The 15,373-nt window shown below is 33.5% G+C and overlaps 3 protein-coding genes across 3 annotated transcripts in view; 2 read left to right on the plus strand and 1 right to left on the minus strand.

Annotated features, from left to right (window-relative positions):
* Positions 1 to 492: 492 nt before the first annotated feature.
* LOC113849923 (probable amino acid permease 7) lies at positions 493 to 5,630 on the plus strand. Its single transcript, XM_027480174.1, has 7 exons — positions 493 to 756; positions 1,039 to 1,275; positions 3,092 to 3,185; positions 3,367 to 3,581; positions 3,734 to 3,867; positions 3,977 to 4,204; positions 4,515 to 5,630. The coding sequence occupies exons 1-7, from the start codon at positions 678 to 680 to the stop codon at positions 4,914 to 4,916; spliced, it is 1,389 nt and encodes a 462-aa protein (XP_027335975.1). The 5' UTR covers positions 493 to 677; the 3' UTR covers positions 4,917 to 5,630.
* Positions 5,631 to 6,947: 1,317 nt separating this feature from the next.
* Positions 6,948 to 8,454, plus strand: LOC113851186 (transcription factor MYB80). The gene is made up of 3 exons (XM_027481661.1): positions 6,948 to 7,371; positions 7,466 to 7,595; positions 7,718 to 8,454. Exons 1-3 carry the CDS (start codon positions 7,239 to 7,241, stop codon positions 8,427 to 8,429), a joined length of 975 nt encoding a protein of 324 aa, XP_027337462.1. The 5' UTR covers positions 6,948 to 7,238; the 3' UTR covers positions 8,430 to 8,454.
* LOC113849510 (proteasome activator subunit 4) overlaps positions 7,450 to 15,373 on the minus strand; it is a 41,240-nt gene continuing 33,316 nt past the window's right edge. Inside the window, exons 24-36 of the mRNA XM_027479461.1 lie at positions 15,284 to 15,327; positions 15,155 to 15,197; positions 14,935 to 15,077; positions 14,633 to 14,727; positions 13,602 to 14,500; positions 12,110 to 12,391; positions 11,928 to 12,023; positions 10,998 to 11,176; positions 10,631 to 10,712; positions 10,069 to 10,193; positions 9,588 to 9,680; positions 8,793 to 8,946; positions 7,450 to 8,680 (exon numbers count right to left, since the gene is read on the minus strand). Of these exons, the coding sequence (XP_027335262.1) occupies positions 8,639 to 8,680; positions 8,793 to 8,946; positions 9,588 to 9,680; positions 10,069 to 10,193; positions 10,631 to 10,712; positions 10,998 to 11,176; positions 11,928 to 12,023; positions 12,110 to 12,391; positions 13,602 to 14,500; positions 14,633 to 14,727; positions 14,935 to 15,077; positions 15,155 to 15,197; positions 15,284 to 15,327 (2,277 nt within the window). The 3' untranslated portion in view covers positions 7,450 to 8,638. The remainder of the gene's footprint in view (positions 8,681 to 8,792; positions 8,947 to 9,587; positions 9,681 to 10,068; positions 10,194 to 10,630; positions 10,713 to 10,997; positions 11,177 to 11,927; positions 12,024 to 12,109; positions 12,392 to 13,601; positions 14,501 to 14,632; positions 14,728 to 14,934; positions 15,078 to 15,154; positions 15,198 to 15,283; positions 15,328 to 15,373) is intronic.

Consider the following 15,373-nt stretch of genomic DNA (forward strand, 5'->3'; position numbering starts at 1 on the left):
AATTCCCCGGTTTAAAATCATTAAAGGTGAAGATAATTGTTAGATAAATAAGTTTATTGATCACGATTCTTAACTATGCTTACAAAAAAGATGTTATCAGCTATATAATATGAATGATTTGATAAGGAAGACAAATTAGTCATAGTCTCACAGTGATAGCTCAAACTACTAATAAAATAATGGCTTTAATACTTAATAGTAAATTTCTTGTTTTATTTTTTTAAAAATGATTTTTTGTATTTTATTTTTTATTTTTTATTTTTATAAATTTTTAGTGTTGATTTAGTCTATTTAAGTACTATTAAGTGTCATTTAAGGAGAATAAAAATAATCGGTAAAAAAAAAGGGTTCAAAATTCAAAATAAAAAGAAGTCACACGAAGAACCCAAAAAATTGTTAAAATATAAGAAAAAGTATATTTAAGTAAAAAAAATTGCAAAAAAAAAAATGAAATGAAAAATACTATAAATATACAGATAACACGACAAAACATTGTATTTTGTATTAACGGGGCTGATCTTACACAAACGCAAGCCAATTGAAGGAAAATCAAAATCTGAACGGTTCTTCAGTGAAAGAATCTGAGTTCTTCTAAATGAGGTGAGTGAGAGGTGAGAGGTAGAAGCAGGGAATCAGTTTCAACCAGCGTTTGAATTTTGGTAATCTGATCGTAAACCATGAAACAAGAAGGTTCCACAACTGACAGCACCCCTTTATTGGAGGCCCAATATGCAGATTTTGGGGTCAAAAGAACTGGTTTGTGTTTTTCTCATCTTAAATTTTCATTTTCTTTTTCAGTGAATCTTTTCCTTGCAAGAAAGAGAGAACAGATAGAAAATATGAATCGTAGTTCTGTTTCATCTGCATTATTATTCCTAATATCTTGATCATGTTAAGAAATTAAGAAATAATTTTTTTATTAAAAATCGGAATGTATTAAAAATTATGAAATATATTTGATCTGTTATGTAGAAAATTTTTTGGGTGGAATTGAGGAATGATTATGTGGGTGTTGTTGGAATGTGAATGATAAAACAGGCACAGTATGGACTGCAGTAGCACACATAGTGACAGGAGTGATAGGGTCAGGAGTGTTGTCTTTGGCATGGAGCATTGCACAGCTTGGATGGATTGGAGGCCCTCTCACTATTCTTCTCTTTGCTTCCATCACTCTTCTTTCTGCTTTTCTTCTTAGCAACACATATCGTGCACCTGACCCTGAATATGGCCCCCAAAGAAGCTCCTCCTACCTTGATGCTGTTAATTTGCATAAGGGTAAGATTCTATTTTTCATTTCAATTTCAATATACATCAACCTCACCCCTTGTAATTAATCAATGTGTATTTGAAAAAACGTTAAAAAATGTAAGTCTAAAAGTTACAATTGTTAGAATAAATGCAGATCTTAGATAGTTTGAAAGTAAATCCAAACATGATTCCTTGTTCATGTTATCTTTTTAGTAAATGTTCTTTGATAATGTTTATTTCGTTTATTAATTATATTTCAATGTGCATATTACCCGTTTTGATCTATTCAAGTGGTCGTTGATCTGATAAGATAAAGTGGAGTAAATAATGGATGAAGGTTTCTTTTGTTATTACTTTATGATAATAAAAATGTAAAGCGAAAATGTAGCTTTGACTTATAGAAATAGAAATGTGAGTGAGGGCCACTTTGAATTGGAATATGTGTGAGGTGTCCCATATCTAACCAACTAGTTTGGTTGTGTCACGGCAACTATAAAATCGCCTTCTGTTGTGTGGTAATCACAATGGACCCTCTTAAATGCTTCCACATGGATCTTGCTCATTACATTTTCATCACTCTCTTTGTCCATAATCCATACAGAACTTGGAAAAATTGATTCTAATGAACTTGGAATGATTGATCAGTGACTGTTGTTGGTTAATACGTATTAATAATTCACTAATTGGATGGCCTGATTTATTTGTGTATTCAGTATCGTTAATTTGTGATTTCTGAAGAATTCTCTTCACAATTTTTTTGTCTTAAAATTATTGATCTTGAAATTTATATTCGTTTTGTTGATAAAATATATTGTGAAGTTTTATTTAGTTCTTTGTCTCTTTTATATTTTATACCGTAATGCTTCATCTAAGAATTTATTTGGTGCATGACGTATATGAAACCAGAAATTTGACGTATTTGTTCAATAATTAATAATACATGAACAACGGATAGGCACGAAGTCCACGTTACAAGGGTATTGCGACTTTCTAGGGGTTATACTAAATCATATTTATTTTTTTTACTCTTTGAATAAGTTATTCTAAGAAGAATTTTTATTGATGTTACTCTATTTACTAATTTTTATAAATATTAAATTTTATCAATTTAATTATTGAATAATGTAATATTAGCATGTTAATTATATTATACATTAAAATAAAGTTGCTTGATGAAGTGTTCATCAATTTTTTATTTGCATAAATTTTTATATAGTTAATATACTCAATAAGATCTTTTAATTCAACTGTTAAATTGATGAAATTTAATGTTCATAAAAAGTTATTAAGTAGACAACATTGATAACAATTACTATTGAAATAACTTAATCCGCTTCCATTTTTTTCTTGGGCAGGGACCAAGTTACTCCCAAGTGTAACTTTTCTCAATATTGCTCCATTGAATAACACTTTATAAATATTAAAATATTCCGATGCTAAGTTAAAGAACAACTATGAGAATTATACAACTTTGCTAATTTAATACTGAGAAATGTCATCACTTTTACTAGATAGTGTTAACATGGTGGTTATGATTAACGAGTGGTCTGATGAAAGACATCATGATGAAACGATTATTATGAAAGCAATGGTGGATGAGCCATGGTGATATTGATAATGGAGCTTTGGTAGGTTATATCAGTGAACTTTCTTCTTTTGGCTGCTTTACTTTCATAGCATTAAGCTTAACATATGTTAGTGTAAGTTTATCAAGTGTTAAATGTTTCATCTAGCTAGTTTGTATATAAATTTTGATCAAATATGCTAGCACATTTAGAATGGAATCTAAATATGTTTCTATATGCAAGAGTGTTTTTACATGATCTTAATTGGGTGGTTACAGGAGCAGGTAACAGTCGCTTCTGTGGTGTTTTTGTGAACATTAGCTTATATGGTTTTGGAATTGCTTATATCATTACCGCATCTATCAGCTTAAGGTTTGTTCAGCAACTTAGCACTTTATTTTCTCTCTTGTTTTGCTATTTCCTTTTCTTTGCTCTACTTTCCCTGCATTTATCCATGGGATGCTACTTGTTATGAACAATATTTCTCACTGTACCAATGTTGCTAAATAATGATTTCATTTATTTGTACTGTTATGTGTGTTTGTGGCTGCAGAGCAATCCAAAAATCAAACTGTTACCATAGTAAAGGAAATGCAACAGCATGTGAATTTGAGGATTCATATTTCATGCTTATTTTTGGGGCTGTCCAAGTTGTTCTCTCACAGATACCAAACTTTCATAACATTCAATGGCTGTCGATTCTTGCAGCAGTTATGTCTTTTGCTTATGCTTTCATAGGAATGGGACTTTCCATTGACAAAGTTGTAGGTATGCCCTTCAAGATCAGATTATTGGGGTGTTTCCTCAGGCATAGAATGATTGATATGTGTATGGACTCTTGTTTGATAGTATATGATGATGTCACACTATATATTTTGACCAAATACATGTATATTATTTTATTGTAATCATTTGCTCAGAAAATGGGCATGCTGATGGTAGCATTGAGGGAATCCCTACGTCAAGTGGAACTGAAAAATTATGGCTGGTTGCTCAAGCACTTGGTGACATCGCATTCTCCTACCCATTCTCAGTAATTCTTATAGAAATACAGGTATGTGTATCCAGTGATCTCAAGTATGCAGAATGTAACTTTACCACATCCTTGAGGAAAAGCTTTGAACAATTATGAAGGCTAACATAACTTGCTGCAATTCTTGAAGGATACATTGAAGTCCCCTCCACCAGAAAACCAAACCATGAGAAGGGCCTCAACAATATCAGTCATTGTCACAACATTTTTCTACCTTTGTTGTGGGTGTTTTGGATATGCAGCCTTTGGTAATGATACACCAGGAAACCTTTTAACAGGGTTTACATCCTTTAAGCAACCATGGCTTGTAGACTTTGCCAATGCCTGTATAGTGATTCACCTTGTTGGTGCATATCAGGTACATATAATATCAACAATTTTGTTAACCCCAGACCTTAAGATTAATTTAACCATCTAAAAGTAGTAGGTTTCTATTAAAAAGGAAAGGATTTAGTGCACTTGTATAACTCCAGTGTACTGACTGTTTTTTTTTAATAAAAGCTAACTAGTTTTAGATGCTTAAACTTAGCCTTAAGAACTGAAGTTAACCAATTCTTAATTTTAACAATATCTTCCTCAAATTTTATTATGGCGCTTCCATTTTGTGCCTCTTCTATAACTTGTCTAGCAAAGTAATGTGTCATGTCATCTATCTTGTTGTGATGCAGGTGTATAGCCAGCCACTTTTTGCCAATGTTGAGAATTGGCTTCGTTTCAGGTTCCCAGACAGTGAATTTGTGAATCACACATACTCCTTGAAACTCCCATTACTGCCAGCTATTCCACTGAATCTTCTCAGGCTCTCTTTTAGAACTGCATATGTTGTGTCAACAACTGTGATTGCAATGGTCTTTCCCTATTTCAATCAGATATTGGGAGTTTTGGCTGGCATAATCTATTATCCCTTAACCATATATTTTCCCGTGGAAATGTACTTGAGTCAAGCCAATATTGAAGCATGGACTGGTAAGTGGGTGATGCTTAGGACATTTAGCGTTGTAGGCTTTGTGGTGGGATTGTTCACTCTTGTTGGATCCATTGAAGGAATAGTTACTGCAAAACTAAATTGAGATTATGGTTGTAATTGCGGAATTAGATTACGGTTGCCTTTTTATTTTTATTTTTTGCACTTTCTTTGAAAGCCAGTATTAAACATAGGATAGTGGCCTATTAGTGACCCTCTCATTTTGATAGCAAGCATTAAGAATTAAGCATGGAACATTGATGAATTCAAGGTTTAGCTGTTTTTCCTGTTAAGGTGTAGGCACTAAAGATGCGTGATTGAGTTTGCAAAAGCTTAAAATTGCATTTGTTTCTTGAAATAAACTTGAGAAGCTAGCTAGTTTCATCTGTAATACTTTGTTGAGACACAAATTGTAGTCTTGGTCATGGAAGAACAAAGTTGAGAAGGCCCGGTTATTGATCGTTTAACCACACCTTCATTGTACTCCAGAATAAATGAACTTCATTCTACTTTCAGTGTTTCAATTTTTGAGTTCCCCCCTCGTTTTAGAAGTTTCATTGACACAAGATGTTAGCTAAACTAATGGGAGAGGAAACTACAAAACAGGATCATTAATTCTATGAGTAGAATGTTAGAGACCAGGAGCATGTTTGATTTTCCTTTTAAAAGCAGTTTTCTGTTTTTAAAAATAAATTGTAGTATAAATTTATACTACATTTTATTTTTAAAAACAGAATAGAAGGAAAATCAAACATATTAGGATTCTTAAGTTCAGTAAGAAAGGAATTTTATATGATTTGGCGAATCTTAACGTTATTTTAACTACCTACAATGTTCTTATGTTTTCAATTATTCTTACAACAAACAAAATAGGAGAATGAACTACCACTCAAAGTGGTCCCTCTTGTAATTTTCTAAATTAACAGAAAAGCTAAGTGATTGTATTTGCAAGTAATAAACTAAAAATTTTAAGAGAGTAGATAAATTAATCACATATTGCGCTAGTGTATGACACCAAGTAATGTATAATAAGACATAAATTTAACTCTTTAAAAAGAAAAGGAAAAAAAAAATTAAATCGAACCAATAATTTGTAACAGAAGATTATAAATTCCACTTCCTTGTCATCTTGCCAAAATTTTAAAAATATGAAACAATTGTAGAAATAACGATTTTGAAATAAGGTATAATTTATATTAAAAAAATTATACAAATAATATCTTTAATAATATATCAAGCTCTCTAACAAATATCAATAACAAAAATTAAAACTAAGACATTAAAAGAAAAATGTTTAACATATATAAAAATATATATACAAAAAACTCATTTATTTTATTTTAAAATTTAAATTGACAGATTCAATTAAAATTACTACTAATAATTTTTCTAAAAAGGTTGAATCTAAGAATTGTACATGGAAATGACACATGATAACACTTTCCAAAGATATAATTCTATATATATATATATATAAAAAAAAAACTTGGATATATTCTTAATCTCTATATTTTAGTAATTTTTTATTTTATTCCTTCTCAAAAAAAAATTGTTTTAATTTTTATATTTTAGCAAATTATTGTTTTTAGCTTCTTTCACTAACAAGATCCCACCAAAAACTATTTGACTGTCTCTTAATAGAAAAATATCAGCAACAAGGACAAAAATAATAAAAAAATAAGAGACAAATTTGAAAAAACAAAAAAAAAAAATCGCTGTTAAATTAGATGGATCTGGTACTGATGTGTTCCGCCTCAGTTCTCTCTTCCTAGGTTCCCTATTGCTATAGCTTCTCATAGTAACAAGTGAAATCCATACGTAAAGAATTTGCTCAAAGACTGAAACCCCGCACGTGGACCTTGACATCGGTAACGTTATAGATAGAATCTAACCCTGCCACCCTTCCTCTGATGCAAGGTGAGGAAGTTTTGTGTGATCAAAGCAGAAACCTACCCAACATATGCATTAAGCACACAACCTATGAGCAAAACAGTCAACAAAGAGAGAGAAAGAGAAAGAGAGATGTTGACCAAGCATCTTGTGGGTGAGCTACCTGCCTCTCTCACACGCTCAATTGCGTTGAATTCTTTAATAAAATCATGCGCCTTTGATGCCTTTTGGCCTTCACCATGTACCCCATGCAATTCCAATTGGCACCCCTTATATATTAAGAATAGCAAGCTACTACCAGAAAAACAGAGAAAAGTAAAAAAAATACAAAAACCAATCCAAAGAAATATTCCACGTCTTCCCTTTTTGCCTCAAAGAATTGAAAGACTGGTAGAGTAGAACTCACAAGTTGTGAAAAAGAGGAGACAATTCTTATACTCAGTAGTTCCCTCCATTATTATAGTCCTCACTGGCCTCAAAATTGGAATTTCTTTCGGATAGAAGAATTAACATATTGAAAATATAAAGAATACAAAGAATGGGGCGGATTCCATGCTGTGAGAAGGACAACGTGAAAAAAGGACAGTGGACACCCGAGGAAGATAACAAGCTCTCTTCCTACATTGCTCAACATGGCACTCGCAACTGGCGTCTCATTCCCAAGAATGCTGGTTAGTCCTCCACTTCCTTATGTCTATATTGATATCATTCATATCAATGTCAATAAAAGACAAGCATTTATAGTCGATTTTGCTTACCAAATAGGCCTCCAGAGATGTGGAAAGAGCTGCAGACTAAGGTGGACTAATTACCTTCGTCCTGATCTCAAACATGGCCAATTCTCTGATTCAGAAGAGCAAACCATTGTGAAGCTTCATTCAGTTTTCGGTAACAGGTATATTGAGTATTAGCCATACATTGAAATTATTGTTGTTTGTAGCGTAGGTGAGTCTTTATTATATTATTCCCTTTTTCTTTTGGTCTTTTATCTTAATGTTCTCTTAAATGGATGTTCAGATGGTCACTGATAGCAGCTCAGCTGCCAGGACGCACTGACAATGATGTCAAAAACCACTGGAACACCAAGCTGAAAAAGAAACTGTCAGGTATGGGTATAGACCCTGTTACACACAAGCCATTCTCCCATCTAATGGCTGAAATTGCCACAACATTGGCACCCCCACAGGCAGCTCACCTAGCTGAAGCGGCTCTTGGCTGCTTCAAAGATGAGGTTCTCCACCTTCTTACTAAGAAGCCAATTAACTTCCAGGGCCAACACTCCTCTGCAGCATTGGGGAATAACATCACCGATTACATTAACTACAAGCCAGAAAAGGATGAAACTGCTGAGAAGATTAAGTTTGACATATCAAAGGCCATACAACAAGAACCTGAAATGATACCCTCAAATAAACCTTGGGACTCCACTGCAGCTACATCTGCAAGTTTTGCAATGCCATACAGTGTTTTCCCTACAATGCCTGTGTTTCAATTCTCTCCAGCATCATTTGGCAACAAAGGGGATGCATCTCCATGGAGCCAAAGTGTATGTACTGGAAGCACATGCACAGCCACCATGGATCAGCAAAGCCAGTTACATGAAAAGGTTGCAGAGGAAAATGGTGATTCCGAGGCTACAAAGGAAATTAGAAATCTATCCAATATATTCAATACAGACTGTGTCGTGTGGGATTTACCAGCAGATGATTTAATTAACCCCATTGTATAAAAAAATTACAGAAGAGAGGAAAGCTAAGCTCAACTTCTGAAACTGGATTAAGGAATAAACTTCTTATGAAGATTATCAATGGTACAAAATGTAAATAAGAGCTATTTTTACAAATTATGAATACAGTCAATACACCAAAAATGAAAAGCATACTTTCCCTAACCAATATTTTCAGTACTCTCGCCCAACAATGTCTTTGGAATATTTGATCAAGCAAAATATGACGATGAAGAGGATGTATCTGCCAGAATCTGTGAATATGAGAGTTTAATTAGGGGAAAAATATAAAGAAAGGAAAACAGAAGTAATAACCAAAATTTCTAAATTACAGGGCATAATATGTTTGGATTTTTAGAGAGCTACCTCAAGTTGCTCTTCTGTAAACAACTCTTTTTGAACATTCCATGTATCAGCATGGGTACGCCGGAACTCTGCAACTGCTTTTGTAACGGTAGATTTCACAGGGGATGGCTCTCCACTGAATCGAGCTAGTAGAGTAACATGCTCAGGCAACCAACTAAAAGATAGATAATGCTGTCAGATAAGGATAAGAGAAAAATACAGTGGAAAAGGAATCAATTGATGCATAATCAATCCCTTCAAGTGTCTGAAAAATAAAAACAATATCGTGCATCCTTGTAAATCTGGTATAGAGTATAAGACACCGAAGCTTATAGTTCTTTCAAGAGTTCAGCTAGACTAAAAATTGTGCCTGTGATTTCAGGAAAATATTTTGGATTTCTCTCTGCATCACTGAACTTCAGTCAAATTCAATTACCATCAAATTGGAAAAACTATGTTTGTGTAATTAGATTATAGTCATAGCAATACCACTTAAATCATTTATACTCTACTGAGATAGGTACATCTCATACTTCTGACATTTCATATTTCTTCTTCTATACTGAGAGATGAACTCACATTTCCAAGTGATTCAAAAATTGAAGATGGCAGTACCAATATTGAATCAGGTAGGAATTTCACAATATGTCAACCAAAGATAAATTTAATGTCTTTAATTAAATCAACTAAATGGAATGACCCAACGTATAACATTTTGCAACATCTCATGTGTTCATTTTACTGAGTCATTACATGCATACCAAATTATCAGTTCATAATCATATTGCATAGCATGGATATTACTGCTAAACAAACCTGGGCATGTCATATGGGGCTGATAAAACTGAAGCTGCCAAAGCTAGTACAGCACCATGAACAGATGCTACAGATGAGCCAGAACTTGCATTTCTGCATTAGAAAATTTCCACCCTTCATCAAACTTGGCATGTTGTAGCTAATAAAAATGAGAATTTACTCAATAACCATAGTTGAAAGGTGGCCGCATCCCAGTCCTTTAATTATATGTGTTAAACTTGGCTTGGCTTAGTTATTTATATTTAAGTTGAACTTCATTTTGATTCAGACTTACATACTATAAACTAAAATTTTATATATTTTGCTATATAATTTTGGGGTTCCCACAGGAGCCTATAGCCTGTGGGAATGGATATGGCGTGCCATCCCGAATAATGTTATTTAATTCAAAAAAATGAGCCAGCATTTTGGCTTTTTTTGAGGCCCACTTCTGTGCAAAAGTAACAACTAAACCTCCAAGAAACATGAGGAAAAGAATAACCTCATCTTTCTTCTCTTTTGTACAACGTTTGCCTCCACATAAGCTCTATCACGGAAATCTTTAGCTAAATCTTCATCTCCACCCTTCATTAAGCCTGCTAAAACTGCTGCAGCATGTTCTCTTACCTAAAGCAAAGATTAAGTGTTCTGTAATGAGATTATTTAAAATAAAATAGTCATATGAGACTAAATGTAAATCGAAACCGTCAATAATGGATGCAAGCGCAAAAAAACATGGCATATTTCAGAATGTGGTTTCCCTAAAATATATGTTCATATCTGCACGAGGAACAACAGCCATATATAGATACAGGCAAATATTTTAAAGTATGACATGTTTTTTTCTACAGCTACATGACACAAGCTCCCATTAAGTATATGATCTTAGTCCAGTCCACAACCCAGTTCTTAAACAGGAAAGAGGTGCCATGCTACTAGACAAGTAGAGTCCTCTAAGGTGAAACTTTTTGACAAGGTTACTGTGTTTGTTAAGTACAAGCATTTCATCCTAACCCAAGAATATTTTTTATTTATATTCAAATAACTTAGAAGAAAGAGCTTACCTCAACTTGGTTGTCTACTAGTAACTTCTCAACAGTTCTCCAAATTTCTTGTTTCTTAGAACTCGAGAGAATGAACGTGTGCCTGTTAAAGAAGGAACAAAACTTAATTTACAGCTGCTTCGTAACAGACAAAAATGTAAAATTTTTGAGCTACAAGCTGTAACAGAAAACCTCTAATAAATGAGAAAATGATTATCGGTGAAAAAATTATCTGTAAATACAAATTACTGACATTTTAAAACATGGATGAAAATACACTGACTTTGCTAAAAATAATTACCACATGAAGCTAGATGCTATAATTACTAAGCATGCAAACATTTATGGTACGGTACACCAAAGCAAACCTGTCACAAGATCATCATACCTGTACATGAATGTACGCAGATATGTCAATGTAGCAGATCTAGTTCGCCAGTTGGAATCATTGGCAGCAGAAAGAATGACAGATACAGCTTTTTGAAGGTGAGGCTCCCAAACAATCATCCATTTTAGTAATTCAAATGCTACCTTGGCTAATGTTGACAAATCCTTATTTGATGTTTCCTTCAAAAGCATATAAAATAATTCAGAATTGTGATAACTGATAACTGATACCCTCCCTACTTGATGATTTAAGAATCAAATCTAACAGACAAGGCTAGTTTTTTTTTTTTTTTCCTTTCTTTCTGGTAGAGCTCCTCTAAATGTATAAGAATGTGAAAAGAATCATTATAGCCTTCACTAAGTCTTGCATTAATAAGCAATCACAAATTGACACCTCCGTTTGTGTAACCACAAAATTTACATCTCAATTGAAGTAAGTTAAAATACTTATCCATTGCAAGAAAACCACCTAATACCTATCAATATCAATAATTAATGCAAGCACACCAACAAAGTACTCTTCAACTTCAATAGCCTCACAATATTAAGAGATTCAGAGATTTCAAGGGCTTATATTCTAGATTTAATTATAAGCTATTTGGCAGCCATATTACTGTTTTTACAACTTCGGTGGAACCACAACCTTGGAAGAAAGCTAAGGTTGATAGAAGACCAACTAAACATATATCATCCTATACTCAACTCCTGGAAGATGATATGACTCTCAAAATTAGTTGTGTTTTCATGAAACTCAGGTTGGACAAAAGCCAATAGAATCAAGACAATTAAAAGCATGCACAACAAACCAAAGAAATTATCAAAATGAAACATACATCAACGAAAATCACATAAAAAATCATATCAGATAACATTAATACAGTCAAACAAGAAGTAAAAAATTCAAATTATTATATAGTTGGATAGCCCAAACCTGCAAGGAGATCACAGGATATAGAAGCACCACAATCACATCGATTAGATAAGATGATCTTCCAGACTTCAATGATGAGATGATGAAGTAGAGTAGCTACATATGTTTGGAATAGTAAACAATTAGCAAATAATTTGGTATGTGAATGCAAAACCTATTAAGTTCTATGCTTTCATTAGTACCGTTTCCATCCATTTCATGTCATCTTGTGAATCACCATCTACATGCCCGTTTTGAGAACTTGTATCTACGGGATTCACCACTTTATCTGATTGGGTAGCAATCTGAATGTTCACAACTGCTTCAGCTGCTCGCTCCGTAAGAAACTGAACCCAGCTTTCATCTTTCATCATACCATCAACATTGCCATTTCTCTCATCACATGCATTATCATGATGACTTGAATGATATAGCCGAATGTTTGAGCACAAAACAGAAAGGGTAACTCCTAGAGACTCCCTCACCTGTTGCATTGACAAAATGAAACGAGGACAAAATCACTAACAAATAATAGAACTTGTAACCTCATGTATATTCATATTACTTAACCAATAAAAAAGATACCAGCTTTAGAGTCTACCACTTATTTAAACCACTACGGCATCAGCATTATCTCCAATTTAAACATTCTCCAAATTAAAACATGCGAAAAAATAGAGATCATATATATATGTAGCAGTACACATACAACCTGACCAAGCACTAGTTAATAAATTGCTTGATTATTTTGATAAAATTTCTTGCTAAGATTTCCCCTTCTTTCTTGTGAACTTTTTTCTTTTCCTTTTTTTTGGTCTGAAAGGCCTCACATTAGGCAGCCTAATATATAAAGACTTAAAATTCAAAATAATATATGTATTACTTCTCATAATTTACACCAACCCTATATATACATATAAAGAGATAAAGCAGAGCACAGTTTTATGTACAAGAATTAAACTCTTAAGAATGTAATCCACCAAATCAATGTAATAAAATAAGCCTGCAAAATATCAACTGTCCTCCATCCCTTTCCTCAAACAAATGCTAGGAAGAGATCCAGCTTAAGAATGTAATCCATCAACTAATGAGGTGTGTATATTGCCACTTTTAAGTGTATTGCCACACCTATTTAAGTGGTTATTGTTCAAAATACCATTTTTTCTCTCTTATAACCACATTAATTATGCATAAAAATTTCTTAAATAGGAGTGACAATATATGCTCCTTAACTAACAACATAATAAGAAGTGAGAAAACAAAATTAGAAGTCAAAGGAAGCAAAGAAATGGTCATTAAAACCATACATTCAATCCGCTGAACCAAAAAAATTGCAAGGATAACCAAGATCATGTGCTTCATTAAAGTATATAAATTGATATAATGAATCTAGGAAAAAGTAAGATAGAATAACATAAATGATAATCAAACTAGGCCATTGACAATGCAGTAACAGCAGTAAAAGTCTAAATTTCCAAAAATAATAAATGTTAAAAACTGATGCTGTAAATACTAAATAAAACTACAAGATGTCATTAGGGATTTGAACTACATCCAACTCGGTTTTGTGGTGCTATTACCTGTCACTCAAATTGGCTGGCAATAGGTAGGGTTAAAATAACTATAAAGGAACATAGGGAGGGAAAATTCAAATACAAGACTGATTAAACATACGGGATCAGACCAAATGCTTACTTGGGCTGACGAGTGGCACATATTACCAAGAACTTCCTTCAGAAGTGTATTGTGAAGCTGGATTTCAGCTACGGGCATTTTTTGTGGGGAAATTTCTATAAGTGCAGCAGCCAGAAAAGCATATCGCTTTGCTGTTACAGTGGTAGCAACTGTTGGAGGTAAAGGCATCATCAAAGAATCAAGAATTTTCTGTCTCAAAAGAGGAACTCTTGTTCCATACTTTCCTTTACCAGTAACTGCATATCGTATGCAAGATGCCCACTCTGATACTGATTCAACAGACTGAGCTAAAATAATATTCTTCAGCTGGGGCATCAGCCAACTTTCCCATGCTCCTGATATGCCATCAATGTCAGAATGTAACACACCCGCCAATGCTTCAGCAGCAACACATTGTTTAGACCTCTCCTTAGCAATTGTAAACTCATCTACTGCACCTTTAAGTGCTAATACTACAGGCATGCCACATTCTTGTGCTAGCCGCTTGAAAATACGTGCAAAACTAGAGTAGAATGTATCACTTCCTAAAAAGGAGATCCAACTTGGCGTACGTGGCCATGAAGCTGAAAATTCAAAATAAAAACGAGTAATGGATTTGTCTGCTAAGCTTTGGAAACTGGAATCTCCTTGATTTCCTCTTGAAGCAGTTTCAGTATCAGTTATTATATGAACATGAGAAAGACTAGTCAGTGTGTCATTGAAGAAACCCTCTTCCTGAAAAGTTTGAGTCAAAGTTCCTTCAAGGGATGACTTGACATGACCTTGCAAATCCTCAATTACAGCAGATTTCTCACCATGAGACAATTTATATGGTGATTCCTTTAACAGTGTATTCAGAGCTGAAATTGCAAGTATCCTTGTCTGAGGAAGTTGGCTTTTCAAATTCTTCAGAAAGTGTCCTAAATAAGCAACAGCACGAATAACATAAAGACATTGTATAGAATAAGTGCAGTAACACTGAATTTAATTTAAATATGCAAATGGCTAAAAACAGAAAGAGACAGGTCTAAAAGCAAACAAGCTATACAAACCAGCAGTTTCACTCAGGATTTTAGATGATGAATTTGGATGGTTCCGAGATGCCAAAGCCAGCAGAAGCAGCACCCTGTTAGCCATCAAATTATACCTGAAAAACAGAAACTATTAAATCATGTTTTATATGTGCAAGAATCATCAGACAGAAAGTTTAAATTAGTAAACAAATTGTGAGGAAGCATGTAAACTAAAACAAATAAACAAGCAAAAAGAAGTAGCAAAGAGACAGAATCCAAATATGCTTGAGCAACCATCATGAGTGTCAAACAACTTTCAAACCAAATGAAATGCCATTTACCTCCAATGCAAGCCAGTGGAATCAAAACTCATAGAACCAATCTGAGAGACCAAATCTGAAAAACCTAGTCCACTGTCTTTGTCTGATATCCTGAAAAAGCTTCTAGATACTCCAGAAAATTGAATGTTGTACTTTACAAAAAGCTGTTGAAAGTAAAGGAAAGTTAAACAGTATAAAGCATATAATAAAAGTGTAATAATGTGATGTGGCATATGCTTACCTCATTAATTGCTTTCTGAGCTTTCAAGGATTCATGATGAGAACTTCAAGAAGAAATCAGGAAAGTATTATTCTCCAATGTTACACATAATGCAAAAATTTTCATCTAATACAGAGAAAATGTAATTACCTTGAAAGTACTGCCAAGATAAATGAAGAGAATGATTTTGGATCCTAGAATCAAAGAAAATAATGTGAGACAAAAAAGTATAACCATCCA

Source organism: Abrus precatorius, unplaced genomic scaffold, assembly GCF_003935025.1.
Source record: "Abrus precatorius isolate BTA unplaced genomic scaffold, Abrus_2018 Scaffold9, whole genome shotgun sequence".
Classification (NCBI taxonomy): Eukaryota; Viridiplantae; Streptophyta; class Magnoliopsida; order Fabales; family Fabaceae; genus Abrus; species Abrus precatorius.

Bases quoted from the DNA above. Each gene is read 5' to 3' on its own strand.
- LOC113851186 (XM_027481661.1), top strand. From the start codon at position 7,239: ATGGGGCGGATTCCATGCTGTGAGAAGGACAACGTGAAAAAAGGACAG. The intron at 7,372-7,465 runs GTTAGTCCTCCA...CTTACCAAATAG, and splicing joins TCTCATTCCCAAGAATGCTG to GCCTCCAGAGATGTGGAAAG. The intron at 7,596-7,717 runs GTATATTGAGTA...ATGGATGTTCAG, and splicing joins CATTCAGTTTTCGGTAACAG to ATGGTCACTGATAGCAGCTC.
- LOC113849923 (XM_027480174.1), top strand. From the start codon at position 678: ATGAAACAAGAAGGTTCCACAACTGACAGCACCCCTTTATTGGAGGCC. The intron at 757-1,038 runs GTTTGTGTTTTT...ATGATAAAACAG, and splicing joins TTTTGGGGTCAAAAGAACTG to GCACAGTATGGACTGCAGTA. The intron at 1,276-3,091 runs GTAAGATTCTAT...GGGTGGTTACAG, and splicing joins TGCTGTTAATTTGCATAAGG to GAGCAGGTAACAGTCGCTTC.